The sequence below is a fragment of the Pseudozyma flocculosa genome (assembly GCF_000417875.1).
Source record: "Pseudozyma flocculosa PF-1 unplaced genomic scaffold scaffold00017, whole genome shotgun sequence".
Classification (NCBI taxonomy): Eukaryota; Fungi; Basidiomycota; class Ustilaginomycetes; order Ustilaginales; family Ustilaginaceae; genus Pseudozyma; species Pseudozyma flocculosa.
In genome coordinates this window covers 220,803-248,268 of record NW_006920885.1, presented here as the reverse complement: position 1 = coordinate 248,268, position 27,466 = coordinate 220,803, and the positions used below count along the sequence as shown (strand labels likewise).

Sequence of the window (27,466 nt, the reverse complement as noted above, 5' to 3'; positions counted from 1 at the left end):
TTGCGGCGCGCACCCTCGAGGAAGACGGTCTCGGCTCGTCTTCGTCCCTCATAACCCCGCCTACTGATCCCGCCGCACCTCGAGCCTCGTCAAAAAGGCAGGCCCTCTGCCGCGCATCTGACCAGACTGCATCGCACCGCAGCTTCGACATATGCCGCGCCGGAAGCATCCCCCTGCCGGCCGGGGCGCCGCCGCGCTCGCCGCACCAGCAGCTGCCCCGGAAGCACCGCTTGATGACACCCCGTCGCGCAGAGCACCGCCACGCTCGCCTTCGCCGGCGGCAAGGTCGAGCGCACGAGTCTCGAACCCCCCTTCATCGCCCCAAAAGGTCTCCAAGAGAGGAACGCGCGGGGCCGCAGCGGCAGCGGCAGCAGCAGCAGCGGCGGCGGCGGCCACACCGATCTCGGCCGCCCCATCCGCAGCGGCATCGACTTTTGCGCCGCGTCAAGCATCGCCTTCGTTGTCGGACATTTCCACGTCAGGCTCCGAAGATGAGGGTGGCGGAGGCCGGCCCTTCCCTTCGTCGGAACGAATGAGGTCCGGAAGTCCGGTCGGGGCTGCGGCCGACGACGAAGATGAAGAGGGCGGGAAGCAAAACAAAGAAGAACCCGAGGCCGTCTGCCAGTGGAACGGTTGCGGCGAGACGTTCAACAGTCTCCAGCCATTCATCGACCACCTTCACCAGAGTGAGTGCCTCGCTGGCGATCGACAAGCCCACGACGTGCGGGGCCAGAGAGGTGCGCGATGCAACAGCGATGCTGACAACGTTGCGAGGCCTTGACTCTGTCTGTCCCACATATCTTCTGCTATCCTGCAGCGCACATTGGCATCCACAAATCCAAGTACATGTGCGAGTGGGACGGCTGCATTCGCAAAGGCAAGCCGCAGACATCGAGATTTGCGCTGCTCAGCCATCTACGAAGTCACACTGGAGAGAAGCCCTTCACCTGCCCGAGACCAGGTACGTTGTCCCCCCGTCCGAGGCAATGACTAGGGGAGAGTGGGAGCTTTCGAGTCATACCGGCGAGCTCACCTTTCCGACTGCTGTGCGTCAACTCCGCAGAGTGCGACAAGTCCTTCACTCGATCCGACGCGCTGTCCAAGCACATGCGTGTGCAACACAATATCGTCACGCCGGGTTCCAGGAGGGCTGCCACATCGACAGTCGCCCAAGGAGACGATGATGACGCCAGTATGCTGCTCGGCGAAGCTGGAGATGCAAGCACGGCCGGAGCGGCTGCCGCAGGCAAAGGCGCCGACTCGCTGGGCGACGAGCTGCTCGAGCTGGCGGGCGACGAGCAAGATGCGACCGGAGGAGTCAAGCTCGGGACCGAGGGCGGACTCGAGACCATGACGGCCGAGGAGCTCGGCATCCAGGATCGACTTGGCGTCGACTCGGACGAGGACGATGCGAAATTGGCCGACTCGGTGCTACAGAGCGCCAGGCGGGAGTGGGCCAAGGAGTCGCGAGAGCGAGAGAGGGTCAGGAGGCTGCGAGAGGCTCAAAGGGAGAAGGAGCTGGCACAGCAAGGCCTCGACGTCGGTGGCACCGGCGGCGCCAGCGGCGCCGATGCCGCAGCTCTGGAGGGCAGCAACGGCACAAAGCGGCCGGGCCGCACCAACGACTACGACTCGGACAGCGACAGCGAGGCGGAAGCAACCAAGACGGAGGACCTGTCGACGACGCACGCATCGGCCTCGAAGCGACAGCGTCTCGGGCGATCATCGCTGTCGGCGACGCCGGGGGCGAGCAAGGATCAGAACGGGACCTCGGAGGCGGACAAGGAGCGAGAGAAGGAGGAGGCGGCCCGGCGGTCGGCGAGGAACCGCTACCTCGTCGAAAAGGCCAAGGTCCGGTTCCTGCGCGACGAGAACAAGAGGATGTGGGACGAGCTCGACGCGCTGCGGGCGACCGAGAAGGACCTCAAGCGACAGAGCCGCATGGCGCTCGAAAAGGCCTTGGTGTTCGAGCTAGGGTGAGTCAGCGCGGGCGGCGGCGGCGGCGGCGTCCCGAGGCCCAATCCGCTGCGCGAAACTCTCGTTCGTGCAATACCTCCGACACGCGTGCTGATGATGATCTCCCCACCGCCACCTTGTCCTCCTTCACGCAGACCCGACGTCGATGCCATCTTTTCGCCAGTCTCCTCGCCCGGACTGGAGCCGATGCACGGCGGAGGGGCGTACCCGCCGCCGTACGACCTCGACGAATCCATGGCGGCCTGAGCTCGCCTTCGGCCGCCTCTGACGTCGCTCTTCTCACCTTGGACCGAGCCGTCGCCGTCCTTAACATGTACTAGTATCGCCCTCGCCTTCGACCCATCTTCAAAAGCGCAACACGCCGCTCTCTGCTCGCCACGCCGCCGTCGCGCTTAATCGACGCGATCGGCATCGTCCTTCGACTCATGACACGAACCAAGTCGGTGAGTTGCAGCGCATGATGTACAAGGGAAAGCCGCGGGCTGCGCGACGTCACTGCTTGGCGTCCCGCGATGGACTTTGGAGGAGCTCGAAGCTCGTCTTGCCCGTCTCCTGGCCCGCCAGCGTGTCGGCCTGCAACGAAATGGCCGACCTGAGCGACTCGCGTCCGCCGAACCTCGAGGCAAAGTTGGTGCTGGTGCGGGCGGCCGCACCTCCTCCCTCGCTGCCGGCGGCGGCGGCTGCCTCTGCGCGGCTCTTGCGCCTAGCCAATGACGGAGCGAGGGTCAGGGAAGAGCCGGTGAAGAAGGCGAGTGCGCCGAGCAGCGCCGCTCCGAGTGCGAGGGTGACCATGGCGCCGATGAGGCCCGCCACGACGGGCGAGACGGCGTGCTGGCCGTAGGTTGAGGTGACGGGAACGCCGTGGTCGGATCCCGTGCCGTTGAGGCGGTAGAGGGCCTCGCAGCCGCGTGCGTCGGTGGTGGAGCAGGCGTCGCACCACTGCGCCAGCGTCGAAATCGTGTACGGCCGCAGCCTGTCCTCCATGTCGGATACCTTGACGCCGCTGCCGCTCGAAGCGCCGAGGATGGGGTACGGTTCAAAGGCGCCCGAGGACCCATTGCGATAGACAACCTGGACGGTCTGGTCGGCGTAGACCTCGAACACCATGGTGCTCGCATAGTCGATCAGGTTATCCTCGAGCTGCGGAATCGAGAGCATCTTGAAGAGCGACAGGAAGGGCTTGTACGACGCGGCGAGGATGTTGACCTTGAGCGGGTCGGTGGCGTTGGCAGTGGCCGCGATGCCGTCGAGGAGGAGCGAGAGCATCGCTTGGCCCGCCACGTTGCCGATGTCCTTTGGGTCGGCGTCTGAGAAGCTGACGGTCTCGTGGTAGTTTGCCCACGTCCCCGCCTGGCGCAGGATGTCGTCGGTGATCTGCGGCGCCAGGGTGCTGTCGTGGATGCGCTCGACGTTGAGAAAGTCGTAGATGTTCCACGCATTTTCGAGCAGCCGTGGCCGGCTGCCGAGCAGGCCCTGGATCGAGTCGTAGAAGGCATTGGCCTCAGCCGCCTTCTGTTTGAACTCGGACGAGCCGTACCACTTGTTGAGGCGCTGCGTCCAGGCGCGACAGTCGGTCCACGGCTCCATGGCAATCGATTGTTCCGGCTCGACCGTCTCGACGGGGATGAGCTGGACGCGTCCGGACCAGTCGACGCTGGTGCCGTTGGCCAGCGTGATGGACTCGTCGTAGGGCGGGTAGAAGCCCTGCAGCAGTGCCAGGCTGCTCTCGACAATCACGCCCCCCTCGCCGCCCGCATCGGCCAGCACCGAGAGCTGCGCATTCTCGGCCACGTCGCTGTCGATTCCGCCGATGGCCGTCGGCGAAGTCGGGAGCAGGTAGCGAGCGCGCAGGTCCTGGCCGTTGAAGAGCTGTTGCCGGTACCCTGGTCCGGCCAGGGCACGATGGTGGGGGGATCGGAGAAGAAAGGTGCGTGCGCACAGTCAGGACCGACGATCGCGGCGTCGTAGCACGGTCGACGAGCACCTCGACTCACCGAGCACGGTGAGGTTGGTGTTGGATGCGGTGTACGTCTTGGGCGACTGGTAGAAGCCCTGTCGGTCTCCGTGGCGGGTCAGGACGACGATACCTGCTAGCGGGTTGGACATTGCGGCGATGGCTCGAGGGGATCTAGCGGACAAGGCCTGAGGGACGGACGAGCGAGGTTCGGTGGTGGTCGAGAGAACGATGGCATGCGGTTAGCGGCCCGGGACGAGGCAAGACAGGATACATAAGGCCAGGCAGAGGAGGCCAGGGTAAGGCTTCCTTCCTGCCTTCGGGCCCTCCGCCTTTGGTTCGGGTAAGACCTGCTTTGACCCGCCGGCAGATCCGAGCATTGGCGGGGCGCAGAGGCAGGCCAGACGGGCTTCGGCCTTATCCGATGCGATAACCTCTGCCTTGCCTGCCTGCCTGCCTGCCTGCCCGCCTCTGCCTGACCTTCTCGCGCACGGTCCGTGGCAAACCATCTCGGGATTCCGCCCGACTTCTTATCAATCAGGGCCTGCCTCGAACCAGCCTGGCTTCTTATCTCCCTCACCCTGCGGCATTCCCAACGAAACGCTCATGGCTCATCGCCGCAGCGATGCCTCCGACGGAATCGGTCCGATCCGTCCGCACGCGCGTTACTTGACTCGCGGCCCTGTCCCCCCCCGTACGTAGGCTGCGTCGGGCACAGGCCGGTGCTGCTGCTGCTGCTACGGCGCTGCTGTCTGTCTATAGTCAATTGTCCGTGTTGCAAGGTTATCAAAAGTACGGTGACAGAAGACAAGGAGCAAAAAGAAGCGACGGCCGGGTGCAGTCCCGACCGTCGCCGGCAACGGGTGACCTTCACGCCCGGCTGTCGCCTCGAAGCAAAGTCTCGCTGATCGACGTGGAGCCAGAGAGGCCTGAGCCTGTCGACCCGGCATTGCCGTTCTCGCGCGCCGACACCGGCCCTCGCGCCTTGCCAGGAGGGATGACTAGCTTCTCAAGCTCGAGTCCAGCCCGGAGCGCAGGCAGGTCGCTGCTGAACGTGCGGCGATGCTGCTTGCGCCGCTCCTCCTTGCTCTGCGCCATGGCACCAAACAGGCCCGGCGATCCGGTAAAGGCCCCACCGCTGCTCGCCGCCATCGACCCCGGCCGACGCTTGCCGCTCGGTGTAAAGGCTGCTGCGATGCCGCCAAAGCTGAAGCGCGACCTCCCGCTCGAAGACGACAGCGACGTCGTCATCGCCACCGACCCTTTCCGCTGGCCGTCTGGGCTCGTGCTCGACTGCGGGAGCGCGCCCGACATCGAGCTCGGCCTCGTTGACTGCGGCGGAGGAGACGTCATCCGCACGTCTGACTCGGCCCCCGAGGGCGTCGAGGCGCTGGCCATTTGGGGCGTCACAATGCCGTCCTGGTCCACCGTGTTGTCGAGGCTCGGCGCACCTTGGTCGTCGTGACCCGAATGCCCAAAGGCCCGGACATCGCTCGGCGCCTGCGCCGGCGAATCGACCGAGGCCATGACGACGTCTTTGTCAAAGTCGACAGAGCCGCTGCTGCCGCTGCGCATGTGCTCGTGCGGCCGCCATGCGTTCGTCTTGGCCGTGAGGAAGGGCGTTTCGGGCGGTGCTTGCCCTTCATCCTGAGCACTCGACTGGCTCTTGAGGTTGAGCATGGGCGGGCGATGCTTAGAGGGCCTTGGTGGCAAAGGTCCGGCAGCACTGCCGGTGACGGTCTTCAGCTGCAAGGCAGGTGCCACCTTCCGCCGTCTCTGCATCAGCGATCCGCCGCCGAGACCATCGCCGCCGGCGCTGCCGCTCGTCGACTTGCCCTCCAGGCGGTCAGAGGCAGCTTTCCGCTCTGCCATTGCGCGCTTGGCCTCTGCCAGCCGCTCGTCTTTCCTCCGCTGCTCCTCTTCCGCCTCCTTCTGCTCCTCCTCGAGCCTCATCTGGCTCCATTTCTCCTCGTCGAGCACCTCAACCGACCAGCCGGGATTGGAGCCGCCAGCGCCGGCGACCCGAGAGCCGGCTTCGCCAGCCGGTGCTTCGGCGACCACGGCAGTGTCTGGCGCGGCGCCACCGAGCGCCTCGCGCAGCCGGGACGCGGCCTTGGAGAGCTGTCGCTCCCACTCGACCAGCTGGTAGATGAGGGAGATGTTGGGCGAGATGCTGGCGCTCTTCTCCTTGACCATGTTGTAGCAGTCGTGCATCCCCATGAGAGCTCGGCTCTCCTCGAAGCCGTAGCGCAGCGCCGCGGCCTGCATGACAAAGGCGATGACGAGCGTCGCCGAACGGCTCACGCCGCACTGGCAGTGCACGAGCACCTTGCCCTTGTGCGATCCGGACTGCAGCTTGTCGACCCGATCGCCCTGGAAGAGCAAAGGCAGCACGCTCGTGTCGTCGGCCACTGTCGAAGGGTCCCAGACCCTCGAATCAATGCCGAGAGCCTCGGCGATGATGGCACATCCATGCGTGAAACCACCGCCGGGAGCAGCCAGGTCGGTCTCGTCGTGCGTCCAGGGCAGCTTGATGTACCGGAGGTCCGTCATACGAGCCGAGATAGGGCTGGCTGGCACCTTGAGGGCGATGGCGTTGCTCGGCAGGTCGACGCCCGTGATATCGCTGCGGTCTTCGCCGTGCTGCTCGCCTGTAGCGATAAAGGCTGCGGGCGCGGCGTCGACACCGGCAGCCTGCATCTTTGTCGTGACGATGCCCACGCCCGAGCTGTTGGGGGCGGGCGGCGTCAACTCCGTGGCCGACGACGTGCAAGTGTCGGCGCGCGACGAGGGCGAGGATGCGTTGTCGTAGGCCTCCTCGGACGAGTCGGAGCTGCCACGTCGTTGGTCCGAATAGCGGAAGAAGTGGCCTTCTGTCAAGGCATCGCGCTCGGCCGCCTGCCCCTGGTTCGCGCTGTCCTGCTCGTCCTCTTCCGCGAGTCCGGCACTGGCGATCGGAGACTCTGACGATGAGACCTTCTTGAAGCGGCTCAAGAGGTTTGGCGTCGATGCGGTGTTGCGCAGGTACGATGCGCTGACCGGGCTTGCAGACGGAGGGTATGCGGACCGCTGTTTCGCAGACCTATTGTGCGGAGACGGCTGCTGAGAGGACCAGTCTGACGATGAAGCCGAGCTGGGCGCCTCGTTGGCCTTGGCGAGCTCCGAGGCGGTCGGGTAGGCGGTGGTTGGTGGGGTGAAGAAGTCGTCCGACTCCTTCCTCAGGCGGACCACGGGCGGCGGCGCCCCGCTGTTGCTTGACGCCTCGGGCCAGGCATTTGAGGCCTTGACGCGGAGGGGAGAAGTGTTGGCTTCGAGCTGGAAAGGCAGGACCGTCTCTTTTGCCACGTTGAGCACCGTAGTGATGCCGAGGTCGGAGAGCATCTCGCTGTCACGCGCGTTGTGCTCGTCTCCAAGAAAGAGGCCTGGTAGGATCTCGACCGGACCCTGCGAGTAGACGCTCCTGGCATGCTGCAGCGTGCTGCCTTTGCCGCTCAGGATGTGCTCAGAGGGGTCGCGGAATGCCTCCGGCGGTCGCGACTTGGAACTCCCGGGGTCTTTGTACTCGAAGTCTGCCGGCTGCTTTGCCTGGCTCTGGAATGGCATTGCCGCGCAGCGTGCTCGAGAGATCCTTTGTGGTGCTTGGCGAAATGGTCTCGAGCCCGCCTCGCTCGCGAACCTGGGGAGTCGGGCGCCCAGCAACAGCTGGCGACGACGGCACGGATTTCGAGGACAATCCGCCTTCGTTCAAGGCAGAGGGTGGCACCAGCGTCAGCTTCGTCGGCCTCTTGCGCCCGGCCTTGGTTTTGGGCGGATGCGAAAGCAATGGCTGTATCGTGCCCGTCTGCCTGCCCGTCGCGCTATGGGGCTCGCCGTTGGCCTGCCAGGAGGTCGTTCGAGGCATTCCTCCGTACGTCTCTTCGCCCTCCGGAATGACCAGGGAGAGGCTTCGCGCCACACCGTGGCTGCTGCTGCTGCTTGCGATTGCTGCGTTGGCGCCGTAGACGGATCGCGAGGCGAAAGAGCTCATGCTCGGGGTGGGCGGCGGCGCCATCTCAGAGTCTAGATCGTCATCGCCTGCGAGGTGCTGCTCGGGCAAGCTCGGAAGCGCCTTGCCCATCCTATGGCTGAAGTCGGCTATCCCGCGGAAGCTCTTGGAGGACGACGTCGGCACGCGGCCGTGGTCGTCTTCGGCATGATTCCGTTCCATGGCGCTTCGTGGCGGCTGCGATGCCGTGATGCGGGTCCGGTCCAATTGTTTGGCGGCCTCGTCTGCGAGATCGGGATGGCTGCCGAGCCGGGCGCAGAGCCAGAAGCGCCGTTCGACCTCCGAACACGGGAGGAGTACCTTGTGCTCTCTCTTGAGGCGTGTGAAGGATTGAAGCTGGGCGGAACGAGTCGAGATGAACCCGACCTAGGGCGAAAAGCTAGAACTGGGCCAAGAGGCGCAGCGTAGCACGATAGGGTAGCCTTCGGTCGGACTGCGAGGCAAAGGTGCAGGTGGTATATAGGTGGATAGCGGCTTCAAGAGCGCAGAGTCGCGGCGGGTCGGTCTGGAGTGGAGAATTTCGCAGTTGAAGAGATGGGAATCGGGAGGTGTCGAGCGAAGACCTGTTGTCGAGGTGCGCGGAGCGATAGGATCACGGTGTCAGCCAATGTTAAGGTACGAGCGAAATAGGTGGAGCGAAGGTCTAGGTCGAGGCATTCGATGGAGGGTCGGACGTGCGAAAAGGACATGTATGGTCGACGTGTGCTCCTCAGCTCGGACAGCACGGCATCTAGCTCCCGCCTGGGGACCTGCATCGCCAACTCACCTCGGTCGTCTTGCCATGCAGCGGGGCGAAGGCGAGATCAGCTCGGCTGTTGCTGGGAGTGCGGCAGGGATGCTGCCCTGGCTTGATGGACAGCTCTTGTGCAGGACACGAGGAATCTCGTCGTTCCTGGCTCGACTCTCGACGGCCAAGACGCTGCTCGGCTCAAAGGTCGGGGACGGCAGCGGCAGGACGGCGTGTAAGACCGAGGAGGCCCCTCGGTTGTCTCAGCGCCGAGGTTTGCGGAGGAGCTCCGGTAGACGAGGGTGGATGTAGGACCGGATGCACGGGATTGGTGGCAGCAGCGCGGGCAACACACAGGGCGTTGGCAGGGACGGGGGAGATGGCGGTGCGGCCAAAGAGTGAAGGGATCGAAAGGGTGTCACGCCTCAGAGGCTCGGTGTTGATTGGCGTCTCGTGCGCAGCGGGGGAAGCGGTCAGGTTGCAGCGATGCGACCAGCGAGCGATTGCGTCGGCGATGGTATCTGGACCGGGAACGTAGGCAGGTGGACGAACGCTGTCCAACAAGGTCGGCCGGAGGCAGGGTGATGGCGACCGATTCGAGGGAGAAAGCTCGAAATGAAAGGGACCGAGTGGCGTCCGTCGGCGTCGATGCCGGGTGGGGCCAGGGCTGAAAGCGCTGCTATGATACCGAGCAACGGGCTGAAGGGCGAGATCAGGCAAAGCTTGTCGAGGCGTGTCGGGCCGGTAACAAAGGATCAGGCACCAGTAGGAGTAGTGACTACTGCGTGGTGAGCGACGGGGTTGTCCGAGTGAGGCCGTGAAGCGTCGGCCGGGCTGGTGCCGCTGTCGTCGTCGACAGCGTGATAAGATAGCGTGACGGAAGGGGCGGTTCTAGCGGGGCCGCTGACGGTGCTGATGCTGACGACGATGCTTATGTCGGCGGCGGTGGATCAAGACGCTATGCCGAGGACGCAGAGAGGAATGGCTTCGGTACGATTGTCGCGCTGCGCCACCTCTGCGAGCGAGGGGCGGTGCGACAAGGGTCGGTTGACAGGCAAATCGGACGATGAGCGAAGGTGAGATCGGTCTCGACGGGTCGGCAGAATTGTGGGGACAGGCACGAGGGGAGTCTTGCGGTTGCGGCGGCGAGTTGCGGCGGCGAATACAGAACACAAGAGGCGGCGGCGTTGGACAGGGTGATGGTGGTGCGAGGCAACGTCCAGACTAAGACGATGGGCGCGACGTTGCCGTGCGGGGGTTGGCAAGCAGGAACAGGCGGGGACAGGCTAGGTGGGGCGAGAGGCTGCGCGATGCGACGGGGGCAGGGTTGCAAGGAGAAGGTGATGTTCCGGCCGGTGGGCTTGGATGTTGGGGGGAAAAGGTGGAGTGCGTGACAGCACACGGGCGAGGGGGCTGGTGGAAGGAAGATGGAAGAGGGGATTGGGGAGGGGGAGGGCAAGAAGGGCCGGGGGGTAAGGCGACGAGAGCATTGGACGGGACGGACAAGAGGCAGGCCAGGGTCAAGCCCAAGGGCAGACGGACAGACAGCAACAGCGGCGTCGTTGTGGGCGGCGGCGACGGCGGCGGCGGCGACGGCGTCGTCAGGGCGTTGGCATCATTCGCAGCGAGAAGCATGCAGCAGCAGCAGCAGCAGCAGCAGCAGCGAACCGGTCCGTTTGGATCAAGCAGGCCAGCAGAGCCCACACAGCATACCGGTAGCCTCGCCCAGGGTCGTTAGAGGGGGTTGGGAGGTCTCTCGGCTGAAGCCAGGCGACAGGCGAAATGATGAGGCTAGGCCAAAGCCCCGGCTAACTAGTCGACGCCAACGAAGGCGGCGACGGCGGCGGCGTGACAGCGGCTCGGCCTACAGAGAGTAGTACATACAGTGAGTATGTAGTGCTTAGCAGGCAGTCGGGCAGGGACAAGGCAAGGGCAAGCCAAGGCCAAGGCAGGGCAAGCTTGGTTACAGAGTAGATCAAAGCAAGGCAAGGGCGCTCGGCGGAACGGGACCATGCAAAGCTCCTCGCAAAGTGGCAAGCAGGCAGCAGCAGCAGCGCAACCCAGGCAGCCAGGCAGATGTACCTACATAGCTCATATGGACTCGGCTTGTGCACCGCACCAAGTCCGCTCGGACGCAGCGCGGGCCTCTGCCTGCCCCCGGCGCATCCAAAGGGACGGATGCCGATGGTCCCATCCCCTCTGTGTACTACCTTCTTTAAACTCTCCCTCTTTCGTGTCGAGGACACAGAGGGCCGCGCCAGAAGAAAGCAAGCAAGGTCGAGAGGGAAAGCTTGCTTGCAGAGGCCGACGATCCGTGCGTGGCGAGATGCATGCTGCTGCTGCTCTGCCGTCTGTCTCCCTTGCAGCAACAGCAAGCAAGAGAGACAGGCGGCGAGCGACACCTATCAGGGAACGAGCCGCCAGCCAGCAAGCAAGCAAGCCAATGGGGCGAACCGCGCGACGGCGCGAGCAGGCAAACTTCATTCGCCGCCGCAACCAGCCAAAGCCGAGCCGCACGCACCCAGCCTGCCCTGCAGCCTGGGCCGCCGTGCCCACCCTGCCTGCCCGCCTCTTTTGCCGAGAGGGGTTCTACAACGACGACGGTGAGCGGCGACGGCGGCGACGACGACGACGACTGCGACGATCCTTGCTTGCTGGATCGACCTTCCCGTGCTTTGCTTTCCGCGTGCTCCAGCCGCAGCGGTGAGCGATCCAGACAGCCAAGCAAGCAAGCAAGCTGGTGTCGCCAGGCCGGCCAACTTCACCCACCCTCACAGCTACACCGTTCTCATCGGATCGGACCGAGGCCGCGACCCAGCAAAGAGAGGATCGGCCATGCGCTGCGTTGTCTGCCATCCCGTCGACCGGAACAGCGCCGACCGTCCGATGGTGTGGACAGCCTTGGCTCCAACGGGCACTTTTGAAATATCCAGGCGAGACGCCCCAGGCGGCCGGGCATGACAACAACGACGGGCGCCGTCATGCTCGCCCGCCCGCCCTTCCGGACGTCAGTCTGTCTATTCGGGGATCTTGTCTGCTCTGCCCTAGCCTTTGACTCGCAGCGGTGTTGCGACCGCTGCTGACTTGGAGTAAGTCAGACAACCGCCACACGCTGGCACAAATGAGAGCTCAGCAGCATGCGCAGGAAGGGTACGGTGTGGCGCGACGTTTTGGGCTTGCTTGGATCCTTTGGCCGCTTCCGGCCACCGGCCGCATCCAAGAAGAAGGATCACCGCGACAACGTACGGATTTCGGCATCAGCGAGACACACAGCTTGTCGCCTCCCCTTCGGCGTACTTTTCCGACGCCTGCCTGCCCGCCTGCCGCTGCTGCTGGCGGGCGTGCTTGCTTGCTTGCTTGCTTGCTTGCTTGCTTGCTTGCTTGCTTGCTTGCTTGCTTGCTTGTCTGACGGAGTACGTGCTCAGAGACGCGCTCCACCCCTGTCTTGGAGCGTGGGGGGCAGACGAAACGGATGCTTCCGACGGTCGGTGGGGCTGAGTCCGGCGTCTCCCACGATGCCACGGATCGCTGCCGACACCGAGACCGCCACCGGCCAATCCTCGAGCGAGAGTCTCTACATACGTCGCTATGAGACCTGGAGACCCGCCAAAGGGCGTGTGTGCCAGCACGTACGACGGGCTTCAATCGCCCACGTACTGATCTCCATCGAGCCAGCCCTGTCAGCCCTTCTTTCGGAGCGAAGGCCAATGGTGGAAGCCAAGTTGTCAAGACCAGCGCGCTAGAGTCGATCTGTTGTGTCGACGACGACGACGGCCAGGCGGACGTAACCCTAGGCTTGCCGGCGCTGCAGCGTTGTCAAGATTCATCGTCTCGCTTGTTTGTCGTTGATCTCGCAGGCAGGCAGGCCGCCCGCCTGCCTGGCGTCGATCATTTTTTATTGCACCCTCCCGGAGGCAAGGGAGGAAAGGGAGGAAAGAAGACATCTTCGCCCCCTCGCTCAATCGATCTCCTCTTTCGCCAGGGGGGTAACAAACGAGGGCCCGAACATGTGTTTGGTCCCTAGACCGCGGGTGAGAGGCGGAGGGACGAGGCGAGGCAAGATCCCATCGACCGATGGCCTTTGCTTGCTTCGTTTGCCAAGCCAGGGCGCGCAAGGCACGGCCTGTACTGCACACAAACAGGCTCAACCGAGTTCAAGTCATGGACATGAGATCGGAAACGGGTCAAGTCTATTGGATCGAGCGGGGGCGAAGGCGGAAACTGGACGGTTCTACGGTGACAGAAGGTGCGGAGCGAGGCGAGGCGAGGCGGCGACGGCAGCAAGCCGGTTAGACTCGTCCCCTCGCTGCGCCCACGCTGGTCATGGGCTGGATCTTCGAAGACTCTGTTTTGCCTATGTTTTGTTCCGGAAAAGAAACGTCTTTGGTCGGGTCGAGTACAGGTATCGCAGACGGCAACGGGGACACGCAAGAAGAAGCTGGGTAGGGGAACAGCGACGACGACGACGGATCACGCCGACGAGGCGCGGTCGTAGTGCTCGACGGCCTGCGCCGGACCCTTGAGCGCAGCTGCGGTGGGCGTCGAGTCGTCCGAGGGGCACATGTCCTCGTAGAACGTCTTGCCCGACTTGGTGGCGGCGATGATGCCAGCGCGGATGACCCAGTCGCCGAAGCTCTCGCCGTCGATCTTTTCGGCGGCGTAGCGGGGCACGAGCTTGTTCATGATGGCCAGCACCTCTTCCTCGTTGACCGACTCGCGGTAGATCTTGGACAGGCGCTCGCCCGAGTGCGAGCCGCCGAGGACCATGACGTACTGGCCGGGCGCCTTGCCGACGAAGCCCACCTCGGCCATCCAGGCACGGCTGCACGAGTTGGCGCAGCCGCTCATGCGGAAGACGGTCTCGGAGTCGCGGAGGCCGTTGGCGATAAAGATCTGCTCGACCTTGTCCATCAGCACGGGCAGGTAGCGCTCCGACTCGGCCATGGCGAGGCCGCACGTGGGGAACGACACGCACGCGCTGGCGCTCTTCTTGACGCCCGAGTGCTCCCAGTTGTTCATCTTGTACTTGCGCAGGTGGGCGTCGATGGCGTCCTTATCCTCGGGCGCAATGTCGCTCACGATGATGTGCTGGTTGGGCGTCATGCGGAAGTTGCCCTTGTGCAAGTGGCAAAGCTCGCGGAGGCCGGTGCGGAACGGGTTGCCCGGCTCGTCCTTGACACGGCCGTTTTCGAGCCAGAGGGTGCAGTGCCAGTTGCCCTTGTAGTCCTGCGACCAGCCGTAGTCGTCGGTGTTGGTCTCGAAGCGGTAGTCGCGCGCCGGCGCCAGCTTGTAGCCCAGCCTGCGCTCGACCTCGGCCTTGAAGTTGTCGGCGCCGCCCCAGTAGTTGTCGATCGTGTACTTAAGGCGCGCCTGCTTACGGTTGGCCCGGTTGCCCGTGTCGCGCTGGATGAGCATGACGATGCGGCACGCGTCGTGGGTCTGCTCAGGCGTGACGAAGCCAATGACGTCGCCGATGCGCGGGTAGGTGGCCTTCATCGAGTGGGTGACGCCCATGCCGCCGCCGACGCTCAGGTTGAAGCCGGCGAGGCGCTTGGTGACGGGGTCGGCGATGGCGATGAGGCCGATGTCGTGGGCGAAGCAGTCGGTGTCGTTGCGCGGGGGCACGGCGATAGCAATCTTGAACTTGCGCGGCAGGTAGTAGGGGCCGTAGAGGGGCTCATAGTCCTGCAGAACGCCGCCAATCAGGAGCTGCTTGGAACTGTCGGTCGTCTTGTCGAGCCAGATTTCGTGGTAGGCGTTCATGCGGGGCAGCAGGTGCTCCGAGATCGACTTGGAAAAGGCGTAGACGTCCTCGTGCAGCTCGCTGAGGGCCGGGTTGGGGCTGCACATGACGTTGCGGTTGACGTCGCCGCAGGCGGCGATGGTGTCGAGCATGCTCTTGTTGATGCCCTGCATGGCCGCCTTGAGGTTGCTCTTGACGATGCAGTGGTACTGGATCGTCTGGCGCGTCGTGATCTTGATCGTCTGGTTGCCGTACTTTTCCGCCACGTCGTCGAGCTGCAGCCACTGCTGCGGCGTGCAGACACCGCCGGGGATGCGCGCGCGGATCATGAAGCTGTAGGCGGGCTCGAGGCCGGCGGCCTTGCGCTCCTCGAGCGTGTCGCGGTCGTACTGCATGTAGGTGCCGTGGAACTTGGTCAGCTGCCCGTCGGACTCGGCGATGGCGCCCGTCGATGTGTCGAGCAGGCCCTCCTTGATGGTGCCGCGCAGGTAGTTGGACGCGATCTTCATGTGCTCGTTGGTGATGGGCTCCGGCTCGGCCTCGGTGACCTCGACGGTGTCGACGCCGAGCGCCTTCCACAGCAGCGGCTCCCAGATCTTGTAGCCGGTCTGCGCGCCGTCGGCATCCTGGTCGTCTCCGAGACCGATGGGAGCCATGCGAGTCGCGCCGAGCGCCTCGAGCTTGACGTCAAAGTCCTTGGCGGGCTTGTTGTAGTAGTGAGCGTCCTCGGGGCGAGGCCAGTAGTGCGAGTCGCCCATGCCGAAGACGGTAAAGTTGAGCGTGTCGGGCAGCGCGCCGGCCTGCATCGCGTGGACCGCCTTGTAGGTGAAGCGCGCGTTCTGCGGCGCCTCGCCCTGTCCGGCCGTCGAGGTGAGGAAGACAACGTTCTTCTCGTCCTTGAGCTCCTCGGTCACGGGGTAGTCGTCCATGGCCAGCAGGCGTGCGGCGACGCCGCGGGCCTTGGCGCGCGCCGTGAGCTTCTTGGCCATCTTTTCGGCGTTGCCGCCGTCCGAGGCGAAAAGGATCAGTAGCGGCGGGCCGTCGAGCGAGCCAAGCATCTTCTCGTAGGCCTCCTTGGCCTTGCGACGCTGGGCCTCGCGCAGGCCGGCGCCCTGAGAGGCGGCCAGGTCGTACGAGAGCGCCGGCTTGGCGTTGACGAGGCTGGTGAAGAGGTTGTGCCGGTCGAGGAACTGCTGCAGCTGCTCGCGGATGCGCACGCCGTCGAGGCGGAAAATGTCGGAGCCGCGCGACTCGGCGCTGGGGTCCCAGCGGAAGAGGGGCCAGTAGCCCGAGTCGACGGCGAGCTTGGTCTCGCGCAGCACGTCGAGCGCGGGCGCGTCGACGGTGCGGTAGGGGACGTAGGCGAGGACGACCGACGGTCCGTCGAAGCGGTCGGCCTCCATGAGGGCGTGGAGGACCTGGGTGTAGTCGGCGTAGACGGCGGTGCTGGCGACGTAGACGTTGCCGTAGTTCATGGCGTACAGCGCAATGTCCTTCTTGCGCTTGTGGGCCGCCTGGGCGTCGCGCTTGGTGTACGGCACGCTGTCAAAGATGAGCATGTTGACGTTGCGGCCAGAGGCGATGACGTGGTGGACGCCGCCCATTCCGGCGTCGTAGGCCCAGGCGTCGCTGCCGACGATCCAGCGGCTCTGGAGGGCGAGGTGCGACGAGAGCGACTTGATCTTGTCCAGCGCGGCGCTCGAGGCGGCCGACTCGAGGAGCGAGGCGAGCTTGTTGCTCAGCGAGACGTTCTTCTTGGCGTCCTCCTTGGAGACGAGCCACTGGGCCAGCGTCTCGTGGAGCTCCGACGAGAGGCCACCGGAGCGGAGCGCCTCGTTGACGGCGGCGGTGAGCTCGTCGCGCTGCTCGAGCTGAGCAAGCACCTGTCCAAACGCGTACTCGGGGCTACGGGCGGACGGGTGCGGGTCCGACTCGTCGCTGGGCGAGTTGATGACCGAGAGGCGCTCGTTGAAGACCTGCTCGAGCATGAGGTTGTAGGCCTCCTCGTGCTTGGGGACCGAGACGGGGGCGCTGCTGGCGGCCGAGGAGAGCTGGGCGCGCGCGGCGAGCTTCTTGTCGTCGCCGACGACGACACCGTGCTTGGGCTTGGCCGACTCGAGGGCCGAGACGACAGCCTGGGCCGCCTTTTCCGCGTCGGCGGCCTCGATCAGACCGAGGACGCCGCTGACAAAGACCGAGGGCAGGCTGCGGTCCGAACCCTGGAAGGCGCTCGCGACGTCGACAAAGAGCGGGCCGAGGCGGGTGGTCCTTCGGACGCTCTGCTCGAGGACGGCGATGCGCTCGACCGAGGGCGGGATGTTGGCGAGCAATCGCTGGGGGAGTGACGGGCGCACAAGGCGGACATCGAGCACTGCGAGGTCAAAGTGGGGCGACGTGTAGTCCTGGAGCTGCTCGGACCCGGCGCCCAGCACGACGGCGAGGTTCTTCGCATCGGAAGCACCGACCAGCTGGAAGGGCTCGACGGCGTGCCCGACAAGGCCAGCGACGTCCTCGTAAGCGACATCAATGGCAGTCTCGAGGTCGCCAAACTCGGCCTCACTGGTGGCGTGGGCCGCGGCGTGTCCATTGACGGCGTTGGTGGCCGTGTGGCCGTTGGCGTGGCCGTTGACGCCGTTGACGCCGTTGGCCTTGCCGTCGGACGACGAGGCGGTGGCCGACTGGCCAACAAAGGCGGCGAGGTCGGCCTCGGTCACCTCCTCGACGTCGCCGTCGACGTCCTCGTAGAAGTGAAGGACGGCGCGCTTTGCCGAGGTGGCAATCTTTGTCGCCAGAAGCGCGTGATCGTGGGCCTGGACAGCGGTCGACGAGTGCACCATGACGAGGCCGGCCTGCCTAAGCGCCATGACGTCGCTGTGTTCGCCAGAGCTGGCAATGTGGAAGACGATGGGGATCTGGACGAGCGTCGAGAGGTGGGGGACGAGCCTCGTGAGGGTCTGCTGGTGGGCCACCGAGAGGACCGAGATGAGGCCATTGCCAGCCGGCTTGAGCTGGGAGAGAATCGAGCCCAGCTCGGCGTTCTGCGAGACCTGCTCGACCTCGAGGTCCGGGTGCGACGACGCCACGGCGCCAACGGCGTCAGAGAAGGGCGACTTGGCCTGGCCCGCCGGGCTGACCGAGACGACGGCGGCCGAAGCCAGCGCCGAGATCCTCGCGACGGTCTGCGAAGCGTTGACGTTCGACATGATGCTGGTAGGCGGAAGGTCGAACGGGAAAGAGCGTGAGCAATTCAATTGAAAGAGACGCTCAGCCTCGATACGCTTCCCGACCGTTGCGCAACGCTACTCACCTCAACTGTTTTGGGGGGCTATTGGCAAGCGACCTTTTCAGCTACGTTCTCGGTCGAGATCCTTCCTTTGCGAGACGCGGCACGGAGGGGCGGACCGAAGAAGCGCTCGAGACGACTACAATGAAGAAGCCGACGTGTGTGAAGGGTGAGCCCGGTCAGAGGACAGGGCGCGGAGGGGTCGTGAAGCAACTAGGTGAGTGGCGGGGGTGGTGAGGACGAGGACGAGGACGAGGACGAGGGTGAAGGTGGGAGGATGAGAATGGGCAAGGGTGCGCGGTTGGAAGAAAGGCGAGCGGGGGCCGGCCAAATTGATGAGGGGAGCGAAGGGGGGAGGGGTGGCACGCTGCGTGGCGGGGAGCCGGAAGGGAGCGGGGCAGGCGGACCGAGCTCACGGACAGCCTCGAGGGTGTCGCCCAGCGTGGCAAACCGCCGAGGGCCTCGTCTCGCCCTGCCTTGCACCATCGCAACCACCACCGACGGCCCCCAGAGAGCGAGCAGGCTTTGGTCAGCAGCAGAGCACGGCTGGGCCGTGAGTCACAGGCAGGCAGGACGGCCCTAAGCCTGCTTTCTTGCTTGCACATCACATCGACCCATCATCCTCGGCCCCCACCCGGACGGCCACGAGCGGGAAGCCGGCTGCAGAACCCTTTCAAGATGGGTCGGCGCCAAGAAGGGAGAGCGTGTGCGGGCAAGGTCCCAGCGCGAAGGGAGGGAGCGAGGTTAGAGGCCGGCCGCCACGGATCTTCCAAAACCAAAATTTCCAGCGACGCCAAAGCACGCCAGAGGGCCAAAGGGGCGCGGGCGCGGGCTCCAGAACCGCTGCCGCAACCCTGCTGGCCTTGGCCTGGCCTAGCCCCGCGCCAATCTCCGGCGCGGCCACTCGAGCCAGCCAGCCAGCCAGCCAGCCAGCCAGCCAGCTGGACCCTGGCAAACCGACCCCCGCCGGCCCGAATCGACCGGCAAAAAGGCGCTCCCTCCCTCGTTGTCCTGCCATTCCATCTGTCCAGCGTGCCAACAACGAGAGCAACGTCGTATGGCTGGTGGCCATCGTGAACTCTTCCTTGCGCCGCCGCCGCCGCCAACACGGCACACACCAAGGTGTGTTGGGGGTGACCTGGCGGGCGGTCTGGCCGGACGTCTGACGGCGGAATTCGCCTCGGTTGCCTTGCCCGCGGTTGATTTGCTCAAAATCGTGTGCCGAGGACGCGGGTCCAAGCACGCAATTCCCGGCGGCGCAGGCGACATCGCCTCGCCACGCCCGACAGCGGGTGCAGCCGGAAACCTCACGGCGAGCTGCCAGCTGCCCGATTGATAATCCACGCAGGCTCTCGGAACCGATTGCGACGATTCGCTCGTTCGTGCGAGAGCGTGTCGCCGTCACTGCCGGGGCCCCTGGACTGGCACGCGTGCCGTCGTGGCCCTGGTGGCGGCCATCCCCTCCCTGCACTGCACCGCTGCGCCGCCCGTGCCGTGTGGGCACTCGATCCGTTGATTGACACACCACTTTGGGTTCAATCTCACCGCCGACATCCGTTCACACTACGGCGTATCACATCGGCGCCAAAACGACGGCCTGGCCTGCGAGACTCCCGGCTCGGGTCCGACCTGCGAGGCAGTGCCGTGGCCGTCGTCCATCAGCAGCCGTTTCACGAAGCAAAGGGTGATGGCTGGACCGGATGCTGCCAAAAGGGGATTCGGTACGGCCGAGCCGGGGCGAGCGCGCAGCACGCAGAACGCAGCGCGCAGCCAAAAGGAGGTCGCCCGGCCAGGCTGGCCGTCCTGCCATCGATGACAGGTAGCGCGAGCCATGTCACAAAAGAAATCAAGGTTGCATCTCCTTCGCTGCACGACAGCCGGGCCTCACATCAGGTTAGGGGCCACCATCTGCGCCAGGTCGGGCACCGCGATCATGCAAGTTGGCCTCTTTCCACTCGACCGCTGCCACTTCGATGTCGCTCTCTCCTGATCAACAGCCAGAGTGGCGACTCCCTTGTCCAGGCCGAGCCCCTCCACCGTGACCCCCACTGCCTGCGCGGGAGAGCACCGTGCCGGCGCCCCGACCTCGAACAATAATCGGAGCAATTTCATCGTGGACTCTGTCCGCCGTCTGACCCAGCCCACTTCGTTGACACGACGACCATCGAGTGCAATCACCGCTGAAAAGACAAATCTTCAGCCGCAGACGGGCGGCGCAACGAGCTCGTTGACGGTCCCTAATTCAGGGACATTCACCTGCTCTCTGCGAGGCGAGGCGCGGCATCGAGACGGCTAGAGTCGTAGCGCAGCGCGCAGCAGACATACGTGAAGACAAAAGACGACCATCAGCAGGGGTCTGCATCGTCGGGACGGCACCTTATGTCGATACTCGTGGCTGTTCATGCCGCTCCGACGATCAAAGCTCCAGCTTGCATTTACCGACGTGATGACCGCTCACCGTGTTGCTAGCGCGCGATGAACTTCTCGCCCACTTGCGTCGTTCTAGGGGGCTCGCTAGCATGCATCGCCCACCTCCGAGCGAGCGTCCGTGAAAAGGAATCGAGATGCAAGCCGTCGGTTGCCTGTTTGTCGGCTTATTCGAGCTACGGGCGGACCCCTCGACAGCCCATGCGCGGCCGGGACTAGGTTCCGTGCCACATTCCTCGAGAGAGGTTGCGGTAACATTCGAAGCAACGCTCGTGCAACCATCCGCCACCACCACCGGGCGCCGGTGGGGAAGCCCCGAAGCGCAGGTCGAGACGTGCCGTTGTTTGGGTCTCACCGTACAAATAGGGCCATCGAAGCCGGGCAACCTTCCTCTCGTCAACCCTCACCCCTCGCACCTCAACTCCTCCTTCCCCTCCACACCCGCCTCATCCTCTGCCCATGATGGTCGGCTTCAAGTTCTCGGCGCTCGTTACCGTCACCGCCACGCTCATCGCGACGGCCGAGGCGCAGAAGAAGCCCATCTTCCACGTCAACAACCTGCCCGACAAGTGGGAGCCCGGCCAAGTCGGCTCGAACCAGTGCAAGAAGTGGGGCGACTCGTCGCCCGACTCGATGTGCCAGAACGTCTTTGTCAACTCGGCCAACGATTTCTGCCTCTTCCTGCCCTACACTCCCAATACCACTATCGGCGACGAAGAAGAGCGAACGGTCTCATATTGTACCAGGTCGGGATACGGCACCCGCGTCTTTTCACCGGGCACCATCAAGGGCGCGCAGTTCCTCAAGACGCCCAACTACCTCCAGGTCACCGGTAAGCTCCTAGAATCAGCGCTTAGGATCGGTTCCAGCCCTTTTTCACCTCGAAGACATTCTCCAACCTACCAACACAGGCTACGGCGACTTCACCAAGGTGGTGGCCCCAGGAGATGAAGGAGGAGAACTGGATCCTCACGGCGCTACTGGGGCTGGCAACCCGCCCGGCGGGCTCGTTTTCAGCAATGCCATCCCTGGACATGAAGGTCATTGGAGACAGTCAAGGGAATGGTCAAGCTTTGCCTCTGCTACAGAGTTCAGCATTCGCCTTGGTTATGGATCCAAGGCGGCACTCTACGCGCCGCATATCTACGACGAGATGGGAGCGCAGTGGAATCATCCAGGTGAGTTCATACCTGTTCGATAACGGGGTGTTGGCGGTATCGCGGCGGTGGTTCTTGCCGATATCGCAGCATTGCGATCGCGCGGCGGTGGTCCTCGCTTTCGATATCGCGGGGTTGGTGGTAGTGCGGCGGTGGCGGCGAGCGCGCGCGCGCGCGGGCTCAGCTGAAATTAAACTTTCGCCGAGGGTCGCACGCGAGCTGCCAAAAATCAAGCTGCGCGACGTCACATGCGGGGTGGAGGGCCGGCTGGGCGGCTGTATTTTCAGCCGGAGCCGGTGGCACTACCCCCGCATCCCTCCCTCGAGACCACGAATCAAGATGGCAACTGACGGCTTCGAGCTCCCTATCCCCTTTGTTTGCGCGACCACAGGCAAGTACTACCACCACAAGTTCGAAGACTGCGACGGCGATAGCGGCGCCCCGCCCGGTGTCTACGGCGACTACACCTTCCATCAGGGCGACCCGAAGACGCCTCCCGCGCACCCGCCGCCGGCCAGCTCGAACTGTCACCCGCTCCCGTCGCCCGACGGCGGCCTCGCCCCTCAAAAGCCGTACAGGAAGCGCGCTCTGCCCACCGCCGTCGCCGACCGACTGTGATCTTCTCCCCTCGGAGAACTTTCCCCGCGCCATCGTACATTCTATACCCTTCCAGTTTCCCTCTTCCCCGCCGCTCCAGCATCATCGATTCTCCCCTCGACTCGTCTCGTGTTCATACCATTCCCACTCGCCCCTGCATCGCTCAAAAGCTCACCGACATCCACGGACGCTGCTTCAATGACGGCGCCGGCCACAACCGCCCCTCTCCATCTCCACTTCCGCGCATCACCCTCTCGTTGCATCCGCTCGCGATCGCGACTCTCATCGAAATCGCTCGAAGCCCCCCTCCGTCTTAGCATCCCCATCCCTTGACTGTCCTTTCCTCCCTTACGCACCTTATGCCTAGGCCCGAGATGGGAATTTAAGCTGCATCTCTCTTCGAAGCGGCACGGCAATGACCACAACGAGCGTCGTGGAGTCCGCAAGAGCTGTCGATCGGGGCGGAGGCGGCGGCGGCGGCGGCAGCAAAGCGAGCTAAACACACCGCAACGCGTCACCTGGAAGGCAATTGAGATGTGTTATATGATCACCTTTTTGGGAGCTTGACATCAGTCGGGGGTTTAGCTCAGTTGGCAGAGCGTTCGCTTAGCATCCAAGTTGCTTTCTCAGCACTCGATCCTTTGCGAAAGGTCACGTGTTCGACTCATGTAGTCTCCATTCTCTTTTGCCGTCCTGCTCTTCAGCTTCATGGCGAGCTTTTTTTGTGAGCAATTTGGGCAGAATTTAGTTCAGAACTGCCGTGTCTTTCCAAGCCTCCTTCAGAAGCACCAGCAGTGATGAGGGGTGAGAATTGTTGCATTATATAGCAACATGGACCGCAAGGACAAATGACACACACGACCTGAGGCTGCCTGCACTCACATCAGTCACTGGGCACACAGGGTGCAGGCCTTGACCATCAGTCTGCTCGACTCTGCATCAGGCAGTGTTACTCTTCCATGCCTCGACCCCTCAGTGACTGCTGCAGCCTGCGAGAACCTTTGGCGCTCGCTGCATCGGCGGCTGGAGCGGCCACAATTAATCATGAGTAACGGAGCGCAACTGCTGCACAGCATCAAGCTCGGACACCAGTGCGAGGACCAGAAGCAACACTGTTACAAGCTCCAAACGTACTCATACAACAACGACCACAGCACCTACTGCACAACAGCGACGACGACGACGACGACGAGGGAGCGACATGGAGTAGCAAGGATAAAGGAGGGAACCGGGACAAGGGAGCATGGGAGATGTGGGTCCTTTTTCGGCTGCTGGCCGGCGCTTCAGACGGCGGGCGGGGCTGAGCTGCTGCTCTGGTCGGCCATCTCGACGTCTGGCAGCGCACCGGCGCCCTGGGCGATGGCAGCCTGGGCGGCGGCCTGGAGCGCGTCTGCCGAGAGCGGGTCGGGCTCGGTCAAGAGCGGCTGTGATGCGCTGCGGGCCTGGGCCTTGCTGTCGGCGGCGGCGTCGATCGAAGAGACGGGGGCGGGCGCAGGGGACGGGCGCCGCCGTGGCGCCGGAGCCGGCCAGGGGCCCCAGCTGGCCAAAGAGGACCTGCGACACGGCGTTGGCGTCAAAGGCGCCGAGCGACTGGAGGGCTGCGGCACTGACGGCGAGGTTGAGGCCTTCGGCGCCGCTGACAGGGACCGAGATGGCCGGCACGCTGGCCGGGGCGCCCTGCGCGTCTGCCAGGCTGGATGATTGCCCCTCGACGTCCGGGCGGGGTGGTGTCGCCGCGGGCGCCCCGAGCGCCGCGGCGTTGATGCTGGTGGGAATCGTGATGGACGCAGTCGTGGTGGCCGTCGGCTCTTCGATCTTGGTCGTTGGCGGCTGGACCGGTGCCGCTGACGGTTGGCTGCCGTTTGGCTGCTGTCGAGCGGGTGTCGAGGGGGCCGCTGAGGATGCGGCAGAGGAGGCACCAGCGGGGGCCGGAGGTGCTGCCGCTGCTGCTGCTGCTGCCGCCGCCCTAGCAGCAGCGGCTGCGATTGCGGCCGAAGGGACGGGTGTGGCAGGAGCGCGGGTTGCAGGCGATGCGGCCGTCGGCTTGACGTCGGGCTGGCCCTGACCCTGGCCGGAAGCAGGCGCGGGCGCGGGCGCCGGCGTGGACTTCACCTGGCCATCCACGCTTGCGGGCGTCGCGGATGGCGTCGGGGATCCGTTCGTAGACGGGCTGCCGCCGGCAGCGGATGCCCCCGAGGCGGCCGCGGCCGCCTTGAGCTCCTCTTCGGCCTTTCTCTTCTTGCTCGACTTGCGGTGCACGCCCGGCAGGCTTCCGCCGCCGCCGCCGCGGCTCTTTGGCACCACCGAGGGGTCGCCGGTGGGTTCGATAAATTCAATCTCGCCGTCCTTGCCCTTCTTTTTCTTGCGCCGCGTCAGGGAGCGCGCGTAGCGCAGGCCGCATGCGTTGCAGAGGGTCTTGTGGCCCGAGGGGCCGCGCCTCCACTCCGGACTGTTGCTCTTTCCGCAGCCGGTGCAGCACTTTGTCTGGGCGGCGGCGGCGGCGGCCACGGCGGCAAGCGTCGCGACGCTTCCGCCGGGATCGTTGGCGCCGCCGAGTCCGCTGATGGGCGGGTTCTGGTCGTCGAATGGCCGGTGCGGTTTGTCGTGCTGCGTGTCGCGCGCGGGGCGCTCCTGGAGCCCGGCAGCATACTCGATGCTGGCGTTGGCGAGCGAGTTGAGCGAGCCGAGGCTCGGATCGCGGGGCAGGTTGCCGTACGCTTGGTTCCAGGGCGTACCCTCGGTGACGTTCGCCTTGATGCCAGGCTCTGGTGGCTGCCGGGTCGGCGGCGTCGACGACGAGGGCGGCTGCGGGTGCGGGTGCACCTGTGCCTGCCCGTCTCCACTCGAGGGAAGCGGCGCCGCCTGGGGCTGCGGTGGAGAGACGGGCCGCTGCGTGCCCTCGGAAGCCGCTCCGGCCGGCGCCCAGTCCTCGTCCCGGCTGCGCTTGTTGGGCGCATCGCCGCCGCCGTCGTCGTCGTTCTTGCGAATCTGACCACGTGCGGCCTCGAGCGTGGCCCGGGCCTGCTCGATCAGCTCTGGGTCCGGCTCGGGCATCGGCCCCTGGTAGACGATCTGGAAGCACGCCAGGACGATGCCGCCGTACGGGATCAGGACACTCTCGATGACCTTGAAGATGCCCTCGGTGGCAAATTGGTGCTTGGCCTTGAAGCGGCGGGTGCAGCTCGTGTTAGCGTCGGACAGCTGCGACGAGCCGGGCGCCACAGACACGCCCTGCGCGTAGCGGGCAAAGTCGTGGGCAAAGTAGGATCCGTCGTTGAACGACGCAATCTGCGACAGCTCGACCAGCCGCTCGTCGGCGTCGCCAGGGAAGAGGCGCGGTGGTGGCCAGCTGAAGAGGACCTGACCACCCTCCCCAGCCTCGAGCACCTGGAAGACGTGGTTGGGGCCCGGCAGGGTGAGGGGCTCGCGCTCCGAGGCCTTGACCTGCCTCCACATGCGCTCGCACTCCCTGAGCGTAAAGGCGCCGGCCGGGGTACCGCACCAGTTGGTCCACGTCGACTTGTTGGCCTCATCGTTGTCCTCTGGGCCCTTGTCGATGATGGCGTGGAAGAAGCACAGCGCCATGCCGTCGCCGACCCAGTTGATGACAATGTCGATGGCGACAAAGCCCTCGTCCTCGACGTACTTGTGCGCTTCCGGATCGCGCGGAGCGTCGGTGGCGCCGAGCATCTCGCGGATCCGGGGAAGGCGAGAGTACCGGCACCGCGTGACGCTGCCAAACAGCGTCCGGCTCTCGACAATCTTGCGCATGTCGGCGCAGGCCTGCTTCCGCTCCTCTGGATGGACGTAGTCAAAGAAGCTGGTGCCGACCATGGCGTCCGCCTGCTCGCACAGGTGGTGCTGGAGGACAGGATCGAGGTAGACGAAGCGCAGGTCGTCGCTCGCCTCGGCGCTACCGCCCGGCGGGCCGACAGAGGCCGACAACAAAGCCCAGTAGCACCGTGTCTGGCCGAGGCCGACGTCGATGGTCGTCTTTGGCAGCGCATCCAGCTTGGCCTGCGCCGCTGTCGGGCCGGCCTCTGCCGTCGCCTCGTCGACGATGGCCCTGATGCCGCCGATCAGCCGCTTCCCTTGGTCGAGCGGGAACGGGCATCGGTCGTCCTGGTAGATCTGGCAGGCGTCGCGGATCTGTCCCTGCTGCGCCTCCCAGTCGGGACCGACGGGATAGATGCCCCACGGCGCTGCGCCGTCGCTCTCGGCCGGTGGTTGCGTCTGCGCGTGGTCGTGCTGCTGTTCTTCTTGCTGCTGCTGCTGCTCTTGCTGTTGCTGATGCTGCTGGTGGATTGACGCCGCTGCCGCAAGGAAGTAAGAGCTGAGCTCGGGAGCCATGAGGCCAGAGACTTTGCCTTCGACGCCGTCGACGCCGTCCGTCGGGCCTTGGCCTGAGCCCAGCGCGTGGTGACCCTGAGCCGCCGCCATCGCTGCAGCCGCTGCGACCAGTGCGGCTTCATTTGGATGCTCCCCGATCATGCCGCTGCTCGAGCCGCTCGACCCGACGTCGATCCCGCTCCCGTCAGTGCCGACGCCGGTGACCGGGTCATGCCCACCGCTATCTGCCTTCTTGACGTCGTGCGACGGCACTACCCCATTCAGCGGGCCCGCCGACGAGCCGTTGACGCCTGCCAAGCTGAGCGTGCCCGCGGCGATCGGCGGCACGTCTGTCGGATACGACGATGCTGTTAGCACCGGCTCGACCGCCGACATGCCACTAGGGCTGTCGGTGGCCTGCGTGGGACCAGAGTCGACCCGCAGCTTGCCTGCACCGAGGAGCGTCCAAGACCGTCAGCGGGTCTTGACGCACTGCAAGCGAACACGCCAAACGAGGTGGTCACGCTGCGGCGGCGCCAACGGCGACAGCAGCAGCAGTCACCAGGAGGACAGGCGTCGATGCGTTGATTGCCAGGAAGTCGACGCTCCGAGCAGCGGGACGGTGCAAATCACTACCGTGCGCAAGTTGCCGTGGGGCTGCCGACGCCGTCGAGAGAGGCGGATGGAGCCAGGCGGGGATCGCCGCCTCGAACGAGGGGGGTCGCGCGGACACCCGCTGACGTCGGAAGGGTGGTCGGGGGAAACGTGTTTGTAGGGCCCCTCGGCTGTTGAAGGACTCGAGAGGACGGCGCTCGTCCCAAAAGGCTGGATACTGATCGAGATGGGACGGGTCGGGGAAAGGGGTGCGGAGGAGGTGATCGTGACGAGAAGAGATCGAGGCGTGCTCAGGCCGCCCCCCCTGGCCCGCCGGGGCGAAGAAAATCCTGAAATGATTGCATCGAGCCGGCGCCCGACGACAGCCTCGGAGCCGATCGCAAACATTCTGTCCCCAGCCCCCCCGCGCTGGCTGGCATCGAGTTGAGCCGCGAGTCTGGAACTCGGGAGTCGAGGCGCCGCTCTCCACTTTCCGTTTGGCCCAGTTTTTTCCCCCTCGCCTGTCCCCCTCGCCCAGAGGGCAGGCAAGCTTCGCGCTGCCTCGCCCTTTGCCGCTGGCCGCTCGTGTTCGTATGGCAACATCACCTCACCTCGTCCCTCTCCTCCCCATCT

The 27,466-nt window shown here is 65.0% G+C and overlaps 6 protein-coding genes across 6 annotated transcripts; 2 read left to right on the top strand and 4 right to left on the bottom strand.

The window, feature by feature from the left end:
• Window positions 1-151: 151 nt before the first annotated feature.
• PFL1_04968 (uncharacterized protein) lies at window positions 152-2,223 on the top strand (the record flags this gene model as incomplete). The annotated part of the gene is made up of 4 exons (XM_007882498.1): window positions 152-686; window positions 818-961; window positions 1,064-1,976; window positions 2,112-2,223. 4 exons carry the CDS (start codon window positions 152-154, stop codon window positions 2,221-2,223), a joined length of 1,704 nt encoding a protein of 567 aa, XP_007880689.1.
• Window positions 2,224-2,469: 246 nt separating this feature from the next.
• On the bottom strand, window positions 2,470-4,083 carry PFL1_04967 (uncharacterized protein; the record flags this gene model as incomplete). Its single annotated transcript, XM_007882497.1, has 2 exons — window positions 2,470-3,860; window positions 3,972-4,083. The coding sequence occupies 2 exons, from the start codon at window positions 4,081-4,083 to the stop codon at window positions 2,470-2,472; spliced, it is 1,503 nt and encodes a 500-aa protein (XP_007880688.1).
• A 718-nt stretch (window positions 4,084-4,801) lies between these two features.
• On the bottom strand, window positions 4,802-7,534 carry PFL1_04966 (uncharacterized protein; the record flags this gene model as incomplete). The annotated part of the gene is made up of 1 exon (XM_007882496.1): window positions 4,802-7,534. One exon carries the CDS (start codon window positions 7,532-7,534, stop codon window positions 4,802-4,804), a length of 2,733 nt encoding a protein of 910 aa, XP_007880687.1.
• A 5,639-nt stretch (window positions 7,535-13,173) lies between these two features.
• On the bottom strand, window positions 13,174-17,649 carry PFL1_04965 (uncharacterized protein; the record flags this gene model as incomplete). Its single annotated transcript, XM_007882495.1, has 1 exon — window positions 13,174-17,649. The coding sequence occupies one exon, from the start codon at window positions 17,647-17,649 to the stop codon at window positions 13,174-13,176; it is 4,476 nt and encodes a 1,491-aa protein (XP_007880686.1).
• A 2,966-nt stretch (window positions 17,650-20,615) lies between these two features.
• On the top strand, window positions 20,616-21,931 carry PFL1_04964 (uncharacterized protein; the record flags this gene model as incomplete). The annotated part of the gene is made up of 3 exons (XM_007882494.1): window positions 20,616-20,988; window positions 21,068-21,334; window positions 21,705-21,931. The coding sequence occupies 3 exons, from the start codon at window positions 20,616-20,618 to the stop codon at window positions 21,929-21,931; spliced, it is 867 nt and encodes a 288-aa protein (XP_007880685.1).
• A 1,113-nt stretch (window positions 21,932-23,044) lies between these two features.
• PFL1_04963 (uncharacterized protein) lies at window positions 23,045-26,635 on the bottom strand (the record flags this gene model as incomplete). The annotated part of the gene is made up of 1 exon (XM_007882493.1): window positions 23,045-26,635. The coding sequence occupies one exon, from the start codon at window positions 26,633-26,635 to the stop codon at window positions 23,045-23,047; it is 3,591 nt and encodes a 1,196-aa protein (XP_007880684.1).
• Between the last annotated feature and the right edge of the window lie 831 nt (window positions 26,636-27,466).